The sequence below is a fragment of the Accipiter gentilis genome, chromosome 27 (assembly GCF_929443795.1).
Source record: "Accipiter gentilis chromosome 27, bAccGen1.1, whole genome shotgun sequence".
Taxonomy (NCBI): Eukaryota; Metazoa; Chordata; class Aves; order Accipitriformes; family Accipitridae; genus Astur; species Astur gentilis.
The window spans coordinates 3,481,352-3,498,788 of NC_064906.1; the positions used below are offsets into that span (position 1 = coordinate 3,481,352).

The window sequence follows — 17,437 nt, forward strand, 5'->3', positions numbered from 1 at the left end:
AGACAGTAAGTGCTGGAAAGTGCAAAGGCAACTGAACTCAAACACATTAATATTCAGGGCTGGAGTTACAGTGTTTTTCCATTCATCTTGTCAAACAGTGAGAAAAGCGTGTGAAAATGCAGCTAGAAATTCCTTTCGACGAGATGGTGGAATTCCTCCAGTGTTGCTTCAAAGACTCTCAGACATTTCACCTACAAACATATTTACCCCTGACCTGATGCAGTGACCTCAGCTTTAACATTACAAAGTTCAGACCACATCTTGTGGGCTAAAACACAAACACCAGTATTATCTCCACTGACAGCTACAGTTATAAAGCAGACAGGTGAGCAGCATTAAAATAAACGCCTGAATACTATGTTTGAGCATAGGTGGCAGTTAGTGACACCACAGCTTCCACAGCAACAAGCTTAAATGGGGCAGAACAAAGCAAGAAACTGTTTGAGGACCATATGAAATATAGCGGCTTTTCTAGGCAAAATATAAGCTGCTAAACACCTGTGATAAATGTGTATGCTGGCATTAGCCTTATTAGACTGTACACTTCTGTGTGTGTATCTTGCTGTCTCCCTTCCCCCTTTAAAATGTTTGACCATGCTCTCAGACGCTTGACCTGTTTCTAGAGTCTTCTGCAGCTACAATATCTCTGGAACTCATGTGCCTCTTGCAGATTTTGTCACAAGAGGTTGACAGATTGAAAAGGAAGCGGTGGTGGAGATACATGGGCACACGCTTCCACAGAGCATGGCCTCCCATGCTTTGTTTCCTCAGGAAGCCAGGCAAAAAAACCCAAACCAAAGTCTTTTAAGATTCTTTTTTTTCCTTTTTTTTTTTTTTAACTTGCATGAAAAACTTTTAGACTAAAGAGGAGAGAAAGGAACAATATTGACCCTTGGACCTTCCTCCTAAAGGTGACCATGGGGTTAGTAGCATTTACTAGGCTGCTACAAGCTGTCAGAGTGAATCCACCATGTGGATTATATTTACTGCTTTGGTAGTTAATGTAAGTGCTAACGAGCTTTATAACACTGGATAGACCCTTGTTGATATTCTTACGTATCAAAATACAGCATATTTATCATTCTGAAAAAGGCAATAGTAGCTATCATGTTTACTGTTCTGCTATGACATGAATTTCTCCCTAGTCCTTAAAAACTCCAGTAAATAGAAATAGTCCTAGCAACAACCCTGATATAAACACAAATGTGTTTCCTGAAAAGCAGGAAGCAGCTTAACAATCATATCATATGACTAGCTAAATACAGAGGAACTTTGCTGGGTTTTTTCCAGGGCATTAAAGCAAATTTCCATCTGACTTTGTGGGAGATGATTGTTGCTTGGGCTGTTATTACTGGAAAATCCTATTACTCTGTAGCATGGGCACCTTACACATTTTGTCCTGCCTTGAGCAATTCATCATCTTGTAGGTATCCATTTCTATTTTAGCCTTTGCAAGAGCAAGGAGTACATGAGAAAGGCTGCAGATGAGAACACTGGAGGCTCTGCAATCCCACATGGCCCCATCAGTTTGTCTTGACCATGAACGTATACAGGTTTTCAAGGCAGCTGGATCTCGCACAGGAGCATTTGCTGTTACTCTCTGATACCACTGCTAAGACTGACAGCCAAAATCCTTGTCAGTGCTGACTAACAGGAGTAAAGAACCACATGGGCTCTGCCCATCACATTGGAGCACCAGAGAGTTGTCCACTGGAAATAAACTGTTCTAGGCTTTTCCCAGCTAGAAATGTCAGACTAATCCAGACTTGGCCAAGCAGTCAGATCTTCCTTAATTCATGTCCTGTCTATCATAAAGGGTCATACCACTCCCTCAAATGCAAGCATGGACGTCTTTTACTATTTAATATTTTGTTTCCACACCTGGGAGCTAAAAGATACTTTGAAAATGTAAGTCATGTAAACTGACTGTTCAAGAGGCTGTCTGGAGCATGAGTTTGCAAAATTGGACTGATAGTTTATAGCTATTGCAACATCTTACTAATTTTTTAGGTTGAATATATTAATTGATTTATTTTGTTTTTATCAACAGGAGTTAAAATTGCAGAAAGAAGGAAAAAAGGAAAAACAATGGAAGGAGTAAATCTGCAAGTGAGATCTTAAGAAAACTTTCTTCCTATTTTGTGTATGATGAAAAAAGGCATACTTTAAATAGTAAATTAGACCATGAAGTGAATTGGAAGAAAAAAAGACTATGAGTTATGAAGGTTAGAAGTCAATGTATGTTATAGGTATCTGAGAAAGAGACTACACAGTCAAATACAAGAAGTGAAAATCCATTGTACAGAATTTATGGTATGTTCCTATGTTAATCTATTTATAGAATGAATCTCATGGACTCAGTCAGATGAAGCACCTAGAGAGAAATCTTTAAAGACATTTAGGTGCCTTAAATTTCCAAGAGGTGTTTAGTGGGGTTTTAAAATACATCCAGAAGTAATCCATAGCAGTTAAGTACATAGTAGGATTTTGAAACACCTAAGTGCCTTTAAAATCCCAGACAAAGCCTGTGGAAACCTAAAGACAATGTGCAGGCTTTTGTAGACACAGGTTATAATGGCATCTCCACCTCCTAAGGCAGCTGAACTGCTAAGTAAACACAAGCATGGATGAAAAGGATTTGAAGGTACATTTACATTCAATGACCAACAAACAGGTGTTGCTTCTTTTCAGATTACTAGCAATAAAAAAAACATGGAGAAGCTTCAGGTTGATTCAGGTCTGGCTGCATATTAGAACGTATTTACGTAGCTATAAAATGTGTACAAGTAAGATGCAAATTTGTTGGGTAAACTGTTGCTCACCTTCACCACACACATGGCTCTACAGTCTTACACATACTTCAGTGGGTTACTTTGTATGTGTGGGAAAATGGCTGAAGTTTTGGCTTCTAAACAGTGTTTGACCAACTGCTGCCCCCACACAGCCAAATAGTAGACAAACCTTTCAGAGATGACAGACAACTGGCAGTGCAACTATATAGCTTTTCAGGAGGCATGTGGACTAAAGGCTTTACTACGATACGCTCTCATTGCTTCTTTTACCCCCTCACTGGCCTACCTATGTCCATTTTTTCCTTCTTACTTTAATTCTCAAAATCCAATTTGATTCAGATGATCAAATGGGTTAGATCTACTGCTGGGTTATATGATTCAAGGCTTATCTCTACAAACACGAAGGATCACAGAGGAACAGTGGCAGGTGGGGGAACCCCAATAACATACCCAGAGAAAAGGATTCCCTGCCCTGGCTTCTCCCAGACAGGGATCAGCCTGTGGGCCAGGTGTGACACCCATCACCACCAGTCAATGGGAAAGACTCCATGGATCACTGTATAGAGAGGGGTTACTGTCTGCAGGGGTATGGGACTTTTTAGGGGATGAAGGGGAACATCTTTGGGATTGTAGAAGATGACTTATGGGATGTTGAGAGGAGGAATCAAAGGTAGGAAAAAGGGGGGAGAAGGGTGGTTTGGTATGGATAAAAGGGTATGGGACTAAAATGGCCCGGTTGGGTGTAAACAGGTTGGTGGTCAGTATGCCTGTCTGGCTATGCCTTGCACCTGATCACCTCAGTCTGTCTTGTCTTATTAAACTGTATTTAAATTATTTTCCTGGGTGAGAGGGGGGGTCTATATTCAATGTGTATGTGTGTGTATGGTGGTCCGAGTCCCAGCAATTAGAAGTGGGGGACACAAGTCATAGGGGCTTGTGTGTCCGTGATGGAGCAATTGGAGACACCAGAGTGCATGCACATTATGTGCATCTGTATGTCAGTGTGTGGTCACTAGTAAACACCAAGCCAGGCTAGCTGGAGAGTAGGGTAAGAAGCTTGGGAGTCAAGTTTTGTAGCAGCCCAAACTCCAGGTAAGATAGTGAAGAGACCGGAGGATCTGTGAGGTGGCTACTGGAGGGACCAGGGGGTCCAAGCCAGCTGCTGGGGAGACTATGGTGGGGTCTAGGGGTCAGCTACTGTTAAGGTCACAACTCTGGACGACCTACTGCAGAAACTAATTTGCCTGTTTATGTCTCTGTGTGAGGCAACTGGGGATCCAGGGGTCAGCTACTGAATAGGCTGAGTGTCCTAAGAGCAGCTACTGGAGGAGGGAACCATTGTTTGTGTGTGTGTCTGTGTCCATAGGCCTGAATACCAGCAACTGGAGTGGAGCTGTGGGCCTCTGGGGATAATATTTCCAGCCACCGGGAAGACTTGGGATCCAGGGGTTGGCTACTGAATAGGATGAGCGTCTAAGAGTAGATACTGGAGGGATCCATATTGTATAGATGTATATAAATGCATATTTATTTTCCATTAATGGGCTTCTGTCCTGAGCAGCCAGAGGGGAGTAGGATGAGGCCATTAGTGCTATTTGTATTTGCATGAGTGCTCTGTTTTCTGCCTGTGCCAATCAGTGTGGCCAGCCATGTGTGTATGTATACGTGTGCGTGAGGGTCTGCATGTCCGTATGCGTGTCCATGTGTGTGCGCCTACTGGGAACACACACTCAGCCTTACCACTAGCTGGACCTGTAAACTAACTGAGCTTTAAGAAGTGGCATACCAGCAGAAACGATTGTAACAGGCAAACTGATGGCAAGTACGAACCGTACAACAGTATATGGAAGGATTTGCAAAGCATGGGGAAAGCCAGGCCTGGAAGGCATATTCAAGGACATACAGATTCAAGCAAAACCCAAGATGACCTCACTAATCAGGCTAGTGAACAAATGACTTGTTCCTGGATCTCTTCCAAAAATGCATATCACACAGAGAAGGACATTTATTTTGAGTCCTTCAGCAGAGAAAAAGGCAGATAGTACCGAATCCTGCACTGGTAGCTGCTTGCAAGGCAAACACGCTGATCCTCCCACTGCTCCACTGATGTCAGAAAGACATTTGACTCAGCCTAGCACGGTGTGTGTGGGCTACTCAGAGGTCATTTGCAAGAAGCTGCTAGCCCTGCTGAAAAACATCTATGAAAAGGCAAGATTGTCACCCAGAGCACAGTCTAGCTGACATGGGTCATGTCACAGCAACCTAAGGGCAGGCAGGCAGGAGGTGGCCTTCCAGCCTAAGTACAGATTGTGGGTTATTTGGGGGCTGTTTATTGATTGATGGGGGTTACCTTAACTGCGTTTAAGCTGTAGAGAGCACCCAAGATTCTTCTCCTGGAGAGTCCCAGAATGGTCACCTTTGATCAAGCAGATAATGAGGTTCTGTAACTCTGGCCTCAGGGCTGCTCTTGCACAACAGCAGAGATGCGGTCAGACAGTAAAGATGTGCATAGACAGATGAATACCTCGCACCAGGGCTATATATCAGAATATGCTACATAGACAACGGCATCCCACAGAAAAGTCACACTGGCATTAGAACAGGCAGCCAAGCTAGGCAGCTTTTCTCTACCAGGGGAACCATGCAACAGCTACTTAAAGGGGCTATAACAGAGATACACAGCAGTTGTGGGAACTTGTTTCCTCTCTGGAGGAGAAAGAAAATCGCCCTTTTCATGAAAAAAATAAGCTATCCAAGCCCTGCATATTCCAGGGCATGCTCTGTATTGTGGTGACATGAGCTTTCAGGAAAGTTGCTCCATAAAGACTGCTTGCCTTCCCAGTACAAGTTTTACACAGTGGCTTGTTATCTTCTGGCAAAAACCACGTCAGAAAACAGCGATGCAAAGATGGCCGTTGGCGAGGCACTGAGAAGGTCCACCCATTGCTTTGGATGCTGCCACTCCAGCGAAGGTTGCGACGGGGCAAGCAGGCCAAGGAACGACAGGAGCAGGCGAGGATGTCCGCCCGCCCGCCCGCCCGCGGCCAGGGCAGGTTTCCACGGTGGGTGAGGACGACGAACCCGCCTTTGGCGAACACGGTTTGAGCGGGAAGCATAGCACGGATAAGCAGCAGTCTATGGGACCGGAGACATCCCCCTCCCCCCCGCTCACCGTGCCCCTCACGGCGGATGAGGAAGATGTGAGAGGACCCTGGGGGCGGTGCCCGGCGGGGGGCGGCCGTTGGCGGAGCGCGCGCGCGGGGCGCCGGCCGTTGGGCGAGGCGAGTCGCCCCGCCGCGGCGGGGCGGGAGGGGGGGGGTGGGGGTGGGTGGGCGCGCGCCGCCTCAGAGGCCATAAAGCGCCGCCCGCTCTCCCGGCGCCGCGTACTGCCGGGCTGGGCGGCGGGAGAGGCGAGTCGAGGCGAGTCGGGCATCGCCATGAGGGAGATTGTGCACATCCAGGCGGGCCAGTGTGGAAACCAGATCGGGACCAAGGTGAGCCTGAGGGCAGCCGGGACCGCCGCTTGTGGAAGCCTCTGAGCTCTTGGGGGGGATGCGCCCGGCCGCTTCTCCGGGCCTTCTGGGCCCGCGGGGCCGGGTTGGGCCAGCCCCCCACACCCCACACCCCCGCCGCCGCTCTCCCGTGCCCCGAGCGGGCCGCTGCCGAGAGGCGCCGGGCGCGTTCGGGACGTGGGACACCGCGCATCTCGGCTCTGCCCGTGGCCGTAGAAGGCTTTGGGAAGTACAGAAACCAAACGGGACTTACTAGAGGTTTTTAAAATTTATTTTTTATATTTAGACTGGCCAGGCTGTGGCTCAAAAGCGGGGAAGGGCGGCAGAAGTTCCAGCGGCCCTCTCCGAGCGCTGGAACGCCGAGGGGTTGGCCGTTTGCCCGCTGGGTTTCAATCCCGCTGCTTGCCCGGCTTGTGCCCGCCGCCCCGTCCCGTCCCGGGCAGGGAGGGGCGGCGGGCACGCCAGGAATCCGGCAGCTGCCGCCGGGCCGGGCCGCGGGGCGGCCGCCCGGGCGCTGGGCAGGGCCCCCGGTGCTCCGCAGGGGAGTTCCTAACCCACTTCTCCTTTTCCTCCCTTAGTTTTGGGAAGTGATAAGTGATGAGCATGGCATTGACCCTGCCGGAGGCTATGTCGGTGACTCAGCGCTGCAACTGGAAAGGATCAATGTCTACTATAATGAATCATCTTGTAAGTGTGGGATGGAGAGGGGTGCGGGACAGGGGACTCCGTGGGAAGGGGCACAGAAATCTGGGAGAGAAGGGGTTTGCGTAGCTGTATTATGCATCTGGTCAGGCCCCTCGTGTGCCATCAGCCTGCTGGCTGATCCCAGCTCGCCCCGTTATACACTGAAAAGATTATCTACTTTCTTACAAAGAACACGTCAACCGTTTTGTCTAATCAGAAACTTCTCTTCCTCATATCTATTGCTAAAAAAGAGCTTACAAAATGTTATATACAATCTGTATGACCCAAAAGATGTCAGGTCTGTTTTTAAAGCGGAATTGATTTGTTCCTATGGTGCTGGGTTTTTTCACCACCATGTCTTCCTGTATGGGAAATCTTTATATGTGTGCAATCTGTATTAGACTAATAGTATGAGACATAATGTATTTATGTATTGAAAGCTATAACTGTGTTAGCTTATTTCAGAACATTAAGGGCATGCTTACTTTTTATTGTAGCCCAGAAATTTGTGCCAAGAGCGGTCTTAGTGGACCTGGAGCCGGGAACCATGGATAGTGTGCGATCTGGTCCTTTTGGTCAGCTCTTTCGGCCCGATAACTTCATCTTTGGTATGTGGACATCACTTTTTTAAAAACAAAACTATCCAACAGGTGTTTAGTGGCCAAGTGAATGGCCAAAAAGCATTTAAGCTCCCTGTTCCAAAGTGGTTGTTAGTACTGAGAAATCCTAATAGCTTAACAATACAATTCCAATTATCTGTAAGTCAGATAAAAGATACTGTTAACTGAAAAAGTCATTCTTCTGTTAATTATTCCTTCAATTAGCAGAGTACTGAAAGCTTTCTATGGTATTCAGGTAAAGTGCATTTGCTTTCCATATCTATGAACTCAAGAGAAACCCTGAAACCACTTCTTTACCACAAAACTCATGGAAATTCTGTGGAAAATGGAGTGTGTGTGGGGGGGAACCTCAGCCACAAACCAACCAGACTACTCTTCACTTGAATTCACATTAAATGTTTGAGCATTAAATTTTTTATTGGCTGTGTAATGCAACTTTTTCAGCAGATCCTTCCAGTATAGTAAACAGTGAAGGAAGACCAACTGTAACATGGAAAACATTGTTATATATAGCCAGTTACTGGGTTATTTTCCAACATAATGAGGAACAGTCTGAGAGCATGTGGGGAACTTCTGCTTTTGCAGTGTTCTTGCAGAGGGTTGTTCTAGCCTTTACTGTTTCACTTTGGACTTCTGTAGTACTTTCAATCTAAGCTTAAAAATGCACATTACTAGGATTAAAGTTCATAGCATTCTTACAAAGTATAGAAGCATTATTGGTCCCTTTGCACTGAAGGAGAAATGGCATGTGAAAGTTAAGTAGATCCACTTGCTGAAACGGGAAGTCTGAATGAAAGCTGCCATGAGAACTCTTGTGTCCTTTTGGTTTGAGTCTGCACTAGCCGCAAAACAGATTTCCTCCTGCCAAAGCAAGCTTAGGTTGCAACTTAGTTTGGTATATTGTGTTAACATAAGGGAGGAACAATGCCAGGGACAGAAGAGGAAAGATAAACATTGTTTGGGTGGTATAAAACTAACTTAAGTCTGGGTTGTTGCTGTTGAGGTGGGGAGTAAGAAGCCATACAGAGTTATTTTAACCCTTTAACTGACCTAAAACTTTCAATGCTGTCCCTATTGTTCTCCTGTATAATACATGGTAGTGATGTTAAGGGTCTCTTTCAAAGGAATTTTAAGTTAAAATATGTAGAAGTAAGCTTGGGGAGAAAAGCCAGAGATATAGGCAGCTTTATGAAGTATGTTTCTATATTCAGGTTTTTCCTTTCATTCCCTTTCTCCTGCATGGACCGCACAAGCCCTCTGAAAGTGAATTCACCTGACCTATGGAAATACCTGAACTAGAGCTTTACAGTTTGGCATACCACCAGTAAAACCAGAGCAAAATCAATTCAGGGTGTCTTCAACAATAGTCCAGTTCACTGTAGTCCCTTCCTGCTGAGCTAACAATGAACCAACAGCATGTGATAAACTTGTATCTGACAGAGGCCCCTGCCAGCATCAGGCACTGTCCTCCCAACCTGCTGAATAATGCAGAATGGCTGCCTGAGCGCTGAAGTAATGATCTTCTGTGTCAAAAGCCAACAAAGCATTTTGTTTTCTCTTTTAAAAATTTGGCCTGGGCCCACAAAGGATTTTGTGGCAGAAGCTGGCAGTTCTGTACTTGCTGTACCCTAGGCTGTTAGGGCTTATTCTGATGGAGATGTTTTCTGCCTCTGCTTGTATATACCTGCATGTGCCTGTGTCTCCATAGCAAGTAACCATGGTCCATCAGTCAGGATTTCATTCAGGTATATTGAGTACATGATTACACATTCCAGATACAGGAATTTTAGCTCAGACCAGCAGGAGATTGAGATGGGCACAAAAATAATCCTTGTGCTTTAATGCCTGTGTTGACAAGGTAGTGATCTAAAAGCTGAAGAAGTGCAGGTAGAACGATTTTGCTGTGTGAGAGCAGCAGGTCTCCTGGCTGCCTACCAGTATATGATTGCCCAGCAGGAAGTGCTGTGAACTCTGATATATCTCTTTTTGTTAACTAGTTCTCATTTGTACATTTTTGCATTTGTCATTCTTTTCCTGTGTACACCCTTGCTAGCTTTCATGCATGGATACCACTCCAATTTAAATTTTCTGAACTGGTAGGGGCAACCACAAAATGTCAAAGGAGCTGTCCTTCCCTCTCTAAATCATACCATGTGTTCTGCACCAAGGCTGTTTGTACTGGACTTCTAAGCGTTAGCGTGCAAGCTACTGATCTCTCTTCCCAGGTTTTTCTTTTATTTCAAGCAGTGATGAGAGGAAAGAAGTGAAAGAAAGTTGAAGGAAAGAGTTGCAATTTTAGGGATTAAAAAATAAATTGACTGTTAGAGAAATGGCTTCTATGCATGTGCACCTCAACCTGAATATGTATGATAACGCTACAATGTGTTGGAGAAAGACATAGTGGTAGAAGGATCTGGAGGTACCAAGAGTGCAGATAAGTTGTGGGATTGCTTCATGTGGACTTCCTTGAGATCTTGGTAAATGCACAGTGAGAAAAGGCAGTGGCAGGATGCTAGAGACAGGCTGCATACAACTCAGAGCTTCCAGGATTGGCAAAAGATCTGCCAAGTCCTGTTTTTTTGTGGACATAGGCTCATTTTCCACCTAGAGATTTAGTCCTGGTGGAATTTGTTCATTTTATGAGTTTGTCTAAGATTTTCAGAGGTCTGGTAGGTACCTGATAAGTGGAGGGCATCCAGTAGGGTTTCACAGGATCATGATCAAGATTTCCAGGTGTGTGGCAGCCTTGTCAGAGCCATGGCACCTCCAGACTGTACTGTATTGTCATGGGTAAGAAGTGTGGAGCTTCCAGGGCTTATTGTACATGTTCTGTGTGGTAGTGGTGGTCTTGAAGTGCTATAAAGCCAGTGGGTCTGGAAGTATCAGATTTCTGGGCATATATACGTGTGCACAGCAGTAAATTCCAAGTGAAAGTGTCGGAGACCCTGGGCAGGTGGCTGACTAGTGGATGAAGTGCAGTGTTACCACAGGAGTAGCCAATAGTTGTGGGCTGGAGGGAAACCATTAGTAGTGGTATATGCAGCTGCTGCTACAGTTACACTCAGCAGTTTAAATACAAACGTCATATTAGTGCAATAGAGACAGGTGGCATCTAGGTGTTTGTGTGATTCAAATTAAGACTGAGGCAGTCTAGCACAGTGGAGGGCCTGAAGGAGGACAGGTCTGCCTCTGTATTAGGCATTTTACCTCTGAACCTGATCTGCAAACTAAGCAAAAGCAAGTAAAATCAGTCTCTACTGATTCTTCTTTTTTCCCCAAAAAATATCTTTTCTGCATTTGTGATGGTAATTCCCATTCTCCTGTCTTGTTCTTTGTTCCTATTATTCATTCTCTCCTATTCTCCATTCTCTCCTATCTCACTGACCACTAAAGAAGAATGATACAATGTTTACACAAGGGGCAATCTGCAAATTAAAGCCCTAAACTCAGAATTTGGCTTTATTAGGATCCTTCTGCATCTCAGAGTGATGTCTGCTTGTTAGGGCAGCACATCAGGCTGCACACTATCTGTAGTAGGGGATCTGCTCAAGCAGACTGCATAGGTTACAAGCATATTTAATTCTGGAAGGATATTACTTTGTGCTTTGCCCAGCTGGACAGGAAGTGCTGAGCTCCCGAGGCTCAAAGAGAAAAATATAGCAACATATAGAACAATGCGTTAACTAACCAAATATATCATGAGGAAACCAAGAATGTATGCAGTGAAAATAAAGTGCATCATATTTAAACAATATCCCAGCAAGCAGTTTCCCTGATTCAAATGTTTGGCACCAACACAGTGTGCACTGGGAATTCAAATGAGACATGGAAATAGGAAGGAAGGGGAAGGTCTTGGAGAACAACGCAGAAGTTGACAGCTCTATACCTAATTCTGAAACTATTGCTGTTTCTGAATACCACTCGCGAGAGCACCACTGAGTTCAGTGGCACTATGTATGTAGTAGTCCTTGTGAGGAACCAAGTATTATAAAACAGGTCCCTCATTTAATCCTCCTTGTTATCTAAGTCATAACAAAATAGTGACATAGCAAAGGATCCAGACTATCCATCTTGATAAACTGAGTGGCACATAAAAGGAAAACTGGAAGCCTTGGGGAGAAAATAAGGGGCTTGTGAAATGTCAGTAATCCAGTTTTGCAAGTTACTTTGCAGATTCTGAAGAACAGTGAGTTTGCAGGGAAACCAGTAAAAGCTAAAAGGCACTTAACTTCAAGGTTTTTGAAATAACATTCTTGAAGCTTCTGTTGATCAGTATTTTCATTCAGGCTAGTTAACCATGAATTAAAAAAGTTATAGTTCTTGATATAACAAGTTAAATAGGACTTCTGAAGTATGGCCTTAACCTTGAATCACAACAATGCCTCTGTCTCACAGGAACAGTCCAAGAACCTTTCATGCAGAAATGTGTATCTGTGATTTAGCTTTGTATACATCATGGTCCTTATAAACAGAAAGTATTTAAATATTAAACAGTTGTCTTGTGTTTATGGAATAAGCAGGATTGGGAGTGTGAAAGCTTTCAAAACAAGGTGTCAAGGCCATCTTTGCATTTATGAAAGGTTAAATACCAAAAAAGAAAAAAAAACCCCACACCCAAAACCACAAATGAAAACTACCAGGGATTTGATACAAAAGGAAACTATATAAAAATTTTATGTTGATACTTCCAAAGGTATTTGTAGGTGAAACTGAAAAGCACAGTTACCTACCTGACAGAGTTGTAGCAGCTTTTGTTACAGATGTGAATCCATTTAGCATGCAAATACCAAACCTTACTAATAATTTTGTAAATTTTCTTTCCCTTTTGTATGTTATTTTAGGACAAACTGGTGCAGGAAACAACTGGGCTAAAGGACACTATACAGAAGGGGCAGAGTTGGTTGACTCCGTACTTGATGTAGTAAGAAAAGAGTGTGAACACTGTGATTGCTTGCAAGGATTTCAGCTCACTCATTCCCTGGGAGGAGGGACAGGGTCTGGCATGGGAACCCTACTCATCAGCAAGATACGAGAGGAATATCCGGACAGGATAATGAATACCTTTAGTGTCATGCCCTCTCCAAAAGTTTCTGATACAGTGGTGGAGCCTTATAATGCTACACTCTCAGTCCACCAACTGGTTGAAAATACAGATGAAACCTACTGCATTGACAATGAAGCTTTGTACGACATTTGCTTCCGCACCCTGAAGCTCACCACTCCAACATATGGTGATTTAAACCACTTGGTTTCTGCTACCATGAGTGGGGTAACTACATCCCTGCGATTTCCGGGCCAACTAAATGCTGACCTCCGGAAGCTGGCAGTAAATATGGTCCCTTTCCCACGCCTTCACTTTTTCATGCCAGGCTTTGCTCCTTTGACAGCCCGAGGCAGCCAACAATACCGAGCACTCACTGTTCCAGAGCTCACCCAACAGATGTTTGATGCCAAAAATATGATGGCAGCCTGTGACCCAAGACATGGGCGATATTTGACAGTGGCTACTGTCTTCCGTGGTCCCATGTCCATGAAGGAAGTTGATGAGCAGATGTTGGCCATCCAGAACAAGAATAGCAGTTACTTTGTGGAGTGGATCCCAAACAATGTCAAGGTGGCAGTGTGTGACATACCTCCTCGTGGCCTCAAGATGGCTTCCACATTCATTGGCAACAGTACTGCTATTCAAGAGCTCTTCAAAAGGATCTCAGAGCAGTTTTCAGCCATGTTCAGGAGAAAGGCCTTCCTCCACTGGTTCACAGGAGAAGGAATGGATGAAATGGAATTTACAGAAGCAGAAAGCAACATGAATGATCTGGTTTCAGAATATCAGCAATACCAAGAAGCAACAGCAAATGATGGAGAGGAAGCGTTTGAAGATGATGAAGAAGAAATCAATGAATAAAGAAATTAGGTGCAGTATTTTCCAGGCCAAATTTTCAAATCTGGATTTCTAATAATTGGGCTTATAAATCTGTATTTAGGCTTATAAAAAAAAAAAAGAAAAAGAAAAAAAGGAGCGTGGGTTTAAGATGTTAGAGGTGCTCTTCAGAGTCCATTGAGGTCATTGAGAACTGAGGACATTCAGCATTTCTGGAAATCAGGCCACTTCTATTCATGAGACAAACGTAAGGCATTCAGTTACGACTTTGGCCTATGAGTCTGAATACAGAGATTGCAAGTTTGGGATTTTTTTTTTTCAAACAACATTTGTCGTCCTCCCTAAAGCTCTACAAGAGAAGACATAAAATAGGCATGAAAATCTACAAAATAGAGCTGCGCTATTTTCATCCAATTATGAGTAAGAAAATCTTGTGGGTTTGAAGTATTCATTCTGTACTGAATGTACAATACTGAACTGCCAGGAACAAAATTTATTCATGGAAAAAGAAGAAAAAGTTTTTAGCTATTCTGTACAGTAACTGTTAACAGTGATATTTGACTCCAGTCCTCTAAAAAAAATAAAAAAAAAGATCAGTATCCTCTCAAGCAAAAGTGTTTTGGGCAGTCAATGCTATATAAATATCCAGTGAGCTGCAGGCCAGAGGCTGGATTTATGCTATGTGACTTCATCACTTGCTGTTGAATAATCACAGATGATATATATGAAATCCATCCATGTGTGATGTGTTCTTTAAGGACCCTTGGGGCTTAAAGTGGCACCCCAAAATCTTGCTGGTCCCCTGTCTCTCTGGCTATCACCAGTTACTGGTGCTATTCCTATCTGCATTCCCCCCCAGCCTGTATAGCTGAAAAGTCAATCAATACTCCACAGAACATGGCAGGAGAGGGGATGTAGGCTGTGTGTTGATAGATCTCACTACCTAGGTTTATAAGTTTTCCACACTTAGAGATGCTATGGATGTCTTCCTGCCATGATTGGTTAAAACCACTGGACAGATTAAGGTTAAAGTACAAATAAAAGTATCCACAATATTCAAAACAGCCAGCAAAATAAATGAAAGATGAACAACAGTTTATCTGCTTATGCTAAAGCTGAAACAGGAAGGTCTCTGTCTTACCCAGCTGACTTGCTGCCTTGACAAAGTGACTGTTGGGCATTTGCTCTTTGTGCATGCTTTATGTTTCTGCTCATATCAATTAAACAGCCCTTCTGCATTAGAGAGCCTCTACCAGAGAACGCTGGCTGTGTGGAGTCTCTTATTGAGGTCAGTTTCTAGGCAACAAAACAAGCAAACAAAGGAGAAACACTTGGAAATCCAAACTTTAAATGTTTCAGGAACTCTGTTCTTCTTGCCTTGAGAAGCACTTTCTAAGCAGAAGTGTTGCTCAATACTTTAAAAGGCACTTTACAGACATAGTGTAATTTCCAAAGATGCATTGCTCCTAACAAGATGATGTTATGTTTTGTTTGGGATTCAGGGAATAATACAGTATTTTATAAAGTATATGAACCAGGCAATTGTTAATCATATAAGCTGAAGTTGTCTGCCCAATTTTATTCTACCCAGAAATGGAACTAAACTAGTTTTAATCAAGTACAAGTTTTTCATATAAAGTGACTTTATGGGTTGAGGCACAATCGTTGGAACAAACTGGCTTTGGCGTAGGTGTATAGGTGGAGATTGGGAGAGCCTGGCTGATTATCTTTTGAAGGGTCATGATGGAGTGAGCCGGTTCACAGGGACCATGTTCTTTGCAATGGCTAATGATGCCTAAAGGATTTATGAATAGGAATAAAGCATCTTTAAATATGCATTTCACAAATGTTGCGATATACTGTGATTATGTATTTATCATGGCATGAGATTAAGCTAAAATAGAATATGCATTAAAGAGAAATTAACATTTAGTGCAGTGCAAAGTAAAACTGATGGGGAATAAAGCCATTACACTTAGAAGTTTAGTTGATGCTTTGTAAATGGCAGGCTATCAGCTTCAAGAGGGAGGAGAATGTGTTGCAGGCTCAGAGCCTGCCATCATGCAGCTGTGGCACAGGCTTTGCAATTAAAGCACTAGCATAGCTGCCTCTGAGTGAAGTAGAAGCAACCATCTTGCAGCTTGCGGAACTGCGTTTTGTGGTAATACAGAATTTGTAACTAGGTTCCAGCCATAAATTCTGATACTGCTGTGGAAAAAAAAAAAAAAAAGTTAATACTTTAAAAATGCCAGGAATCTTGAAGTTCCTAAATGACTTAGTTACTCACTTCGTGAACCAGCCTGTTCTTTCTTTAGTGGTTTTTCATACATGGACCCAAAATCCAGCATATTGAGTCTGTGGAATCCAGACCTGACAACATCCTCTGATCCTGCTTTGACTCTTAGGCATTCTTTTGCATGTGTTTACTTGCAACTGTTTGATGTGAATTTCTAGACTGTGTGGAGGTGGGGCAGGAAAACTAATGGTCTCTTCAGAAACAAAAGGAAACAGATCTTCCATCCAACCCACCAAAATGAACCCAGGAACCTGTAGTAGGAACAGCATCAGAGGACCAGCTTGCACATAAGCAGTAAGAAAGCCATGGAAAGCACAAATGCCTCCTGTTCCTCTTCAGTCAACCAGCTCTAATCATCTTCCTTTCCTGACATAAAACTGAAAATTGTTTTACTAATGGGTTTGGTGAACAATTCCTTCAGCTACACTTCCTTTCAAATAACTTCCTGCTTCTTCTGTGGAAACTTCTCTTTTATTGTGAAATCTACCTGCTGAGTCCCACCTAGCTTTGTTCCTCTTAACATTCCTCACCTACGTGTTTTTCATTTTCCGCCTAGGTTTTCAACCTACTTGCTTGCACCTTTTCTTTCTGTGTCTAGCCCACCTTTATTTTTTCTCCTTTTCACTGCTTTGTACCTGGCCACAGAGAAATACACAGCAGGCTGCCAGGACAAGCCAGAACTAAGGCAGCCTAGAAGTGGAGCTCCCAGTACCACTCAGACACAAACACCTCTGCCAACACTAGGATGAGGGGAAAAAAACCAGCAACCTACACCGCGGACACCACTTGAAGACAGGGAGTGAGCGAGGTGTACCATAGAAAGAAAGTGTGTTATCAGGACAGGAATCGAACCTGATGGGCCAGCTCCTTTGCAATGTCACTGGTCAAAGCCAGCAAGGAGCTGGGTGGACCCTCAGTTTACAGATGTGACAGTCTCTGCATAGACTACCTTAACTAAGCCACTGTAGACTCAATTTCTCTGCATCCCAAATTACTGGTCTCCCTTTCTTCTCTTGCATTTGTATCTCCTTAGGAAAAGGTGTTCACCTCCTGGGAATAGAGTCAGGCTGGGAAAGAGGGTCTAGACCTGCTCCTTCTCCCAGCACTGGGAGGAAGAAGGAACTTGCTGGCTGCAACCATGCTGTAACAAGCCCCTACTAGTTGAAACAGCACCACTCAATGTGTTTGCAACAACAATTAATCTGGCCTTATTGGCAGCCACAGCACAGACTGAACTCGATTTTCTTGATTTATGGTAAACCACCTGAAGTCTTAAATTTGTGAGTGGGAGGAGGCTAACAGTCCTCTTTAAAGCAGCAGGTTGGGTAAACAGCTTCTTTTTTTTAAATTTTCATATCTTTGTTTTGATTCCAAAGTCCCAACAGTCAAATTCCACCACTTCTGGCACAAGTTAACACTCTAAAATAGGGGCAAAGTGAGTTGCCTCTCCTTTACATTATCATATGCTCATTAATTGCATGCTGCAACTACACAAGTGCAAATTTAAAAGTAGACAGCACAAAGAGGAAGTAAGAGGTAACATTTCCTGGAGATGAGATGATTCTTTTATGATCTGGTAGTGCCATTTTGAGAAGTTAGGTTAGGGATTTGGGGGGGGGGGTAGGAGGGGTGCAGGGGTTGGGTGTAGTTTG

At 43.8% G+C, this 17,437-nt stretch overlaps 1 protein-coding gene across 1 annotated transcript; it reads left to right on the forward strand.

The window, feature by feature from the left end:
- Positions 1-6,116: 6,116 nt before the first annotated feature.
- Positions 6,117-15,681, forward strand: TUBB6 (tubulin beta 6 class V). The gene is made up of 4 exons (XM_049830335.1): positions 6,117-6,286; positions 6,883-6,991; positions 7,486-7,596; positions 12,450-15,681. Exons 1-4 carry the CDS (start codon positions 6,230-6,232, stop codon positions 13,511-13,513), a joined length of 1,341 nt encoding a protein of 446 aa, XP_049686292.1. The 5' UTR covers positions 6,117-6,229; the 3' UTR covers positions 13,514-15,681.
- Positions 15,682-17,437: the final 1,756 nt, after the last annotated feature.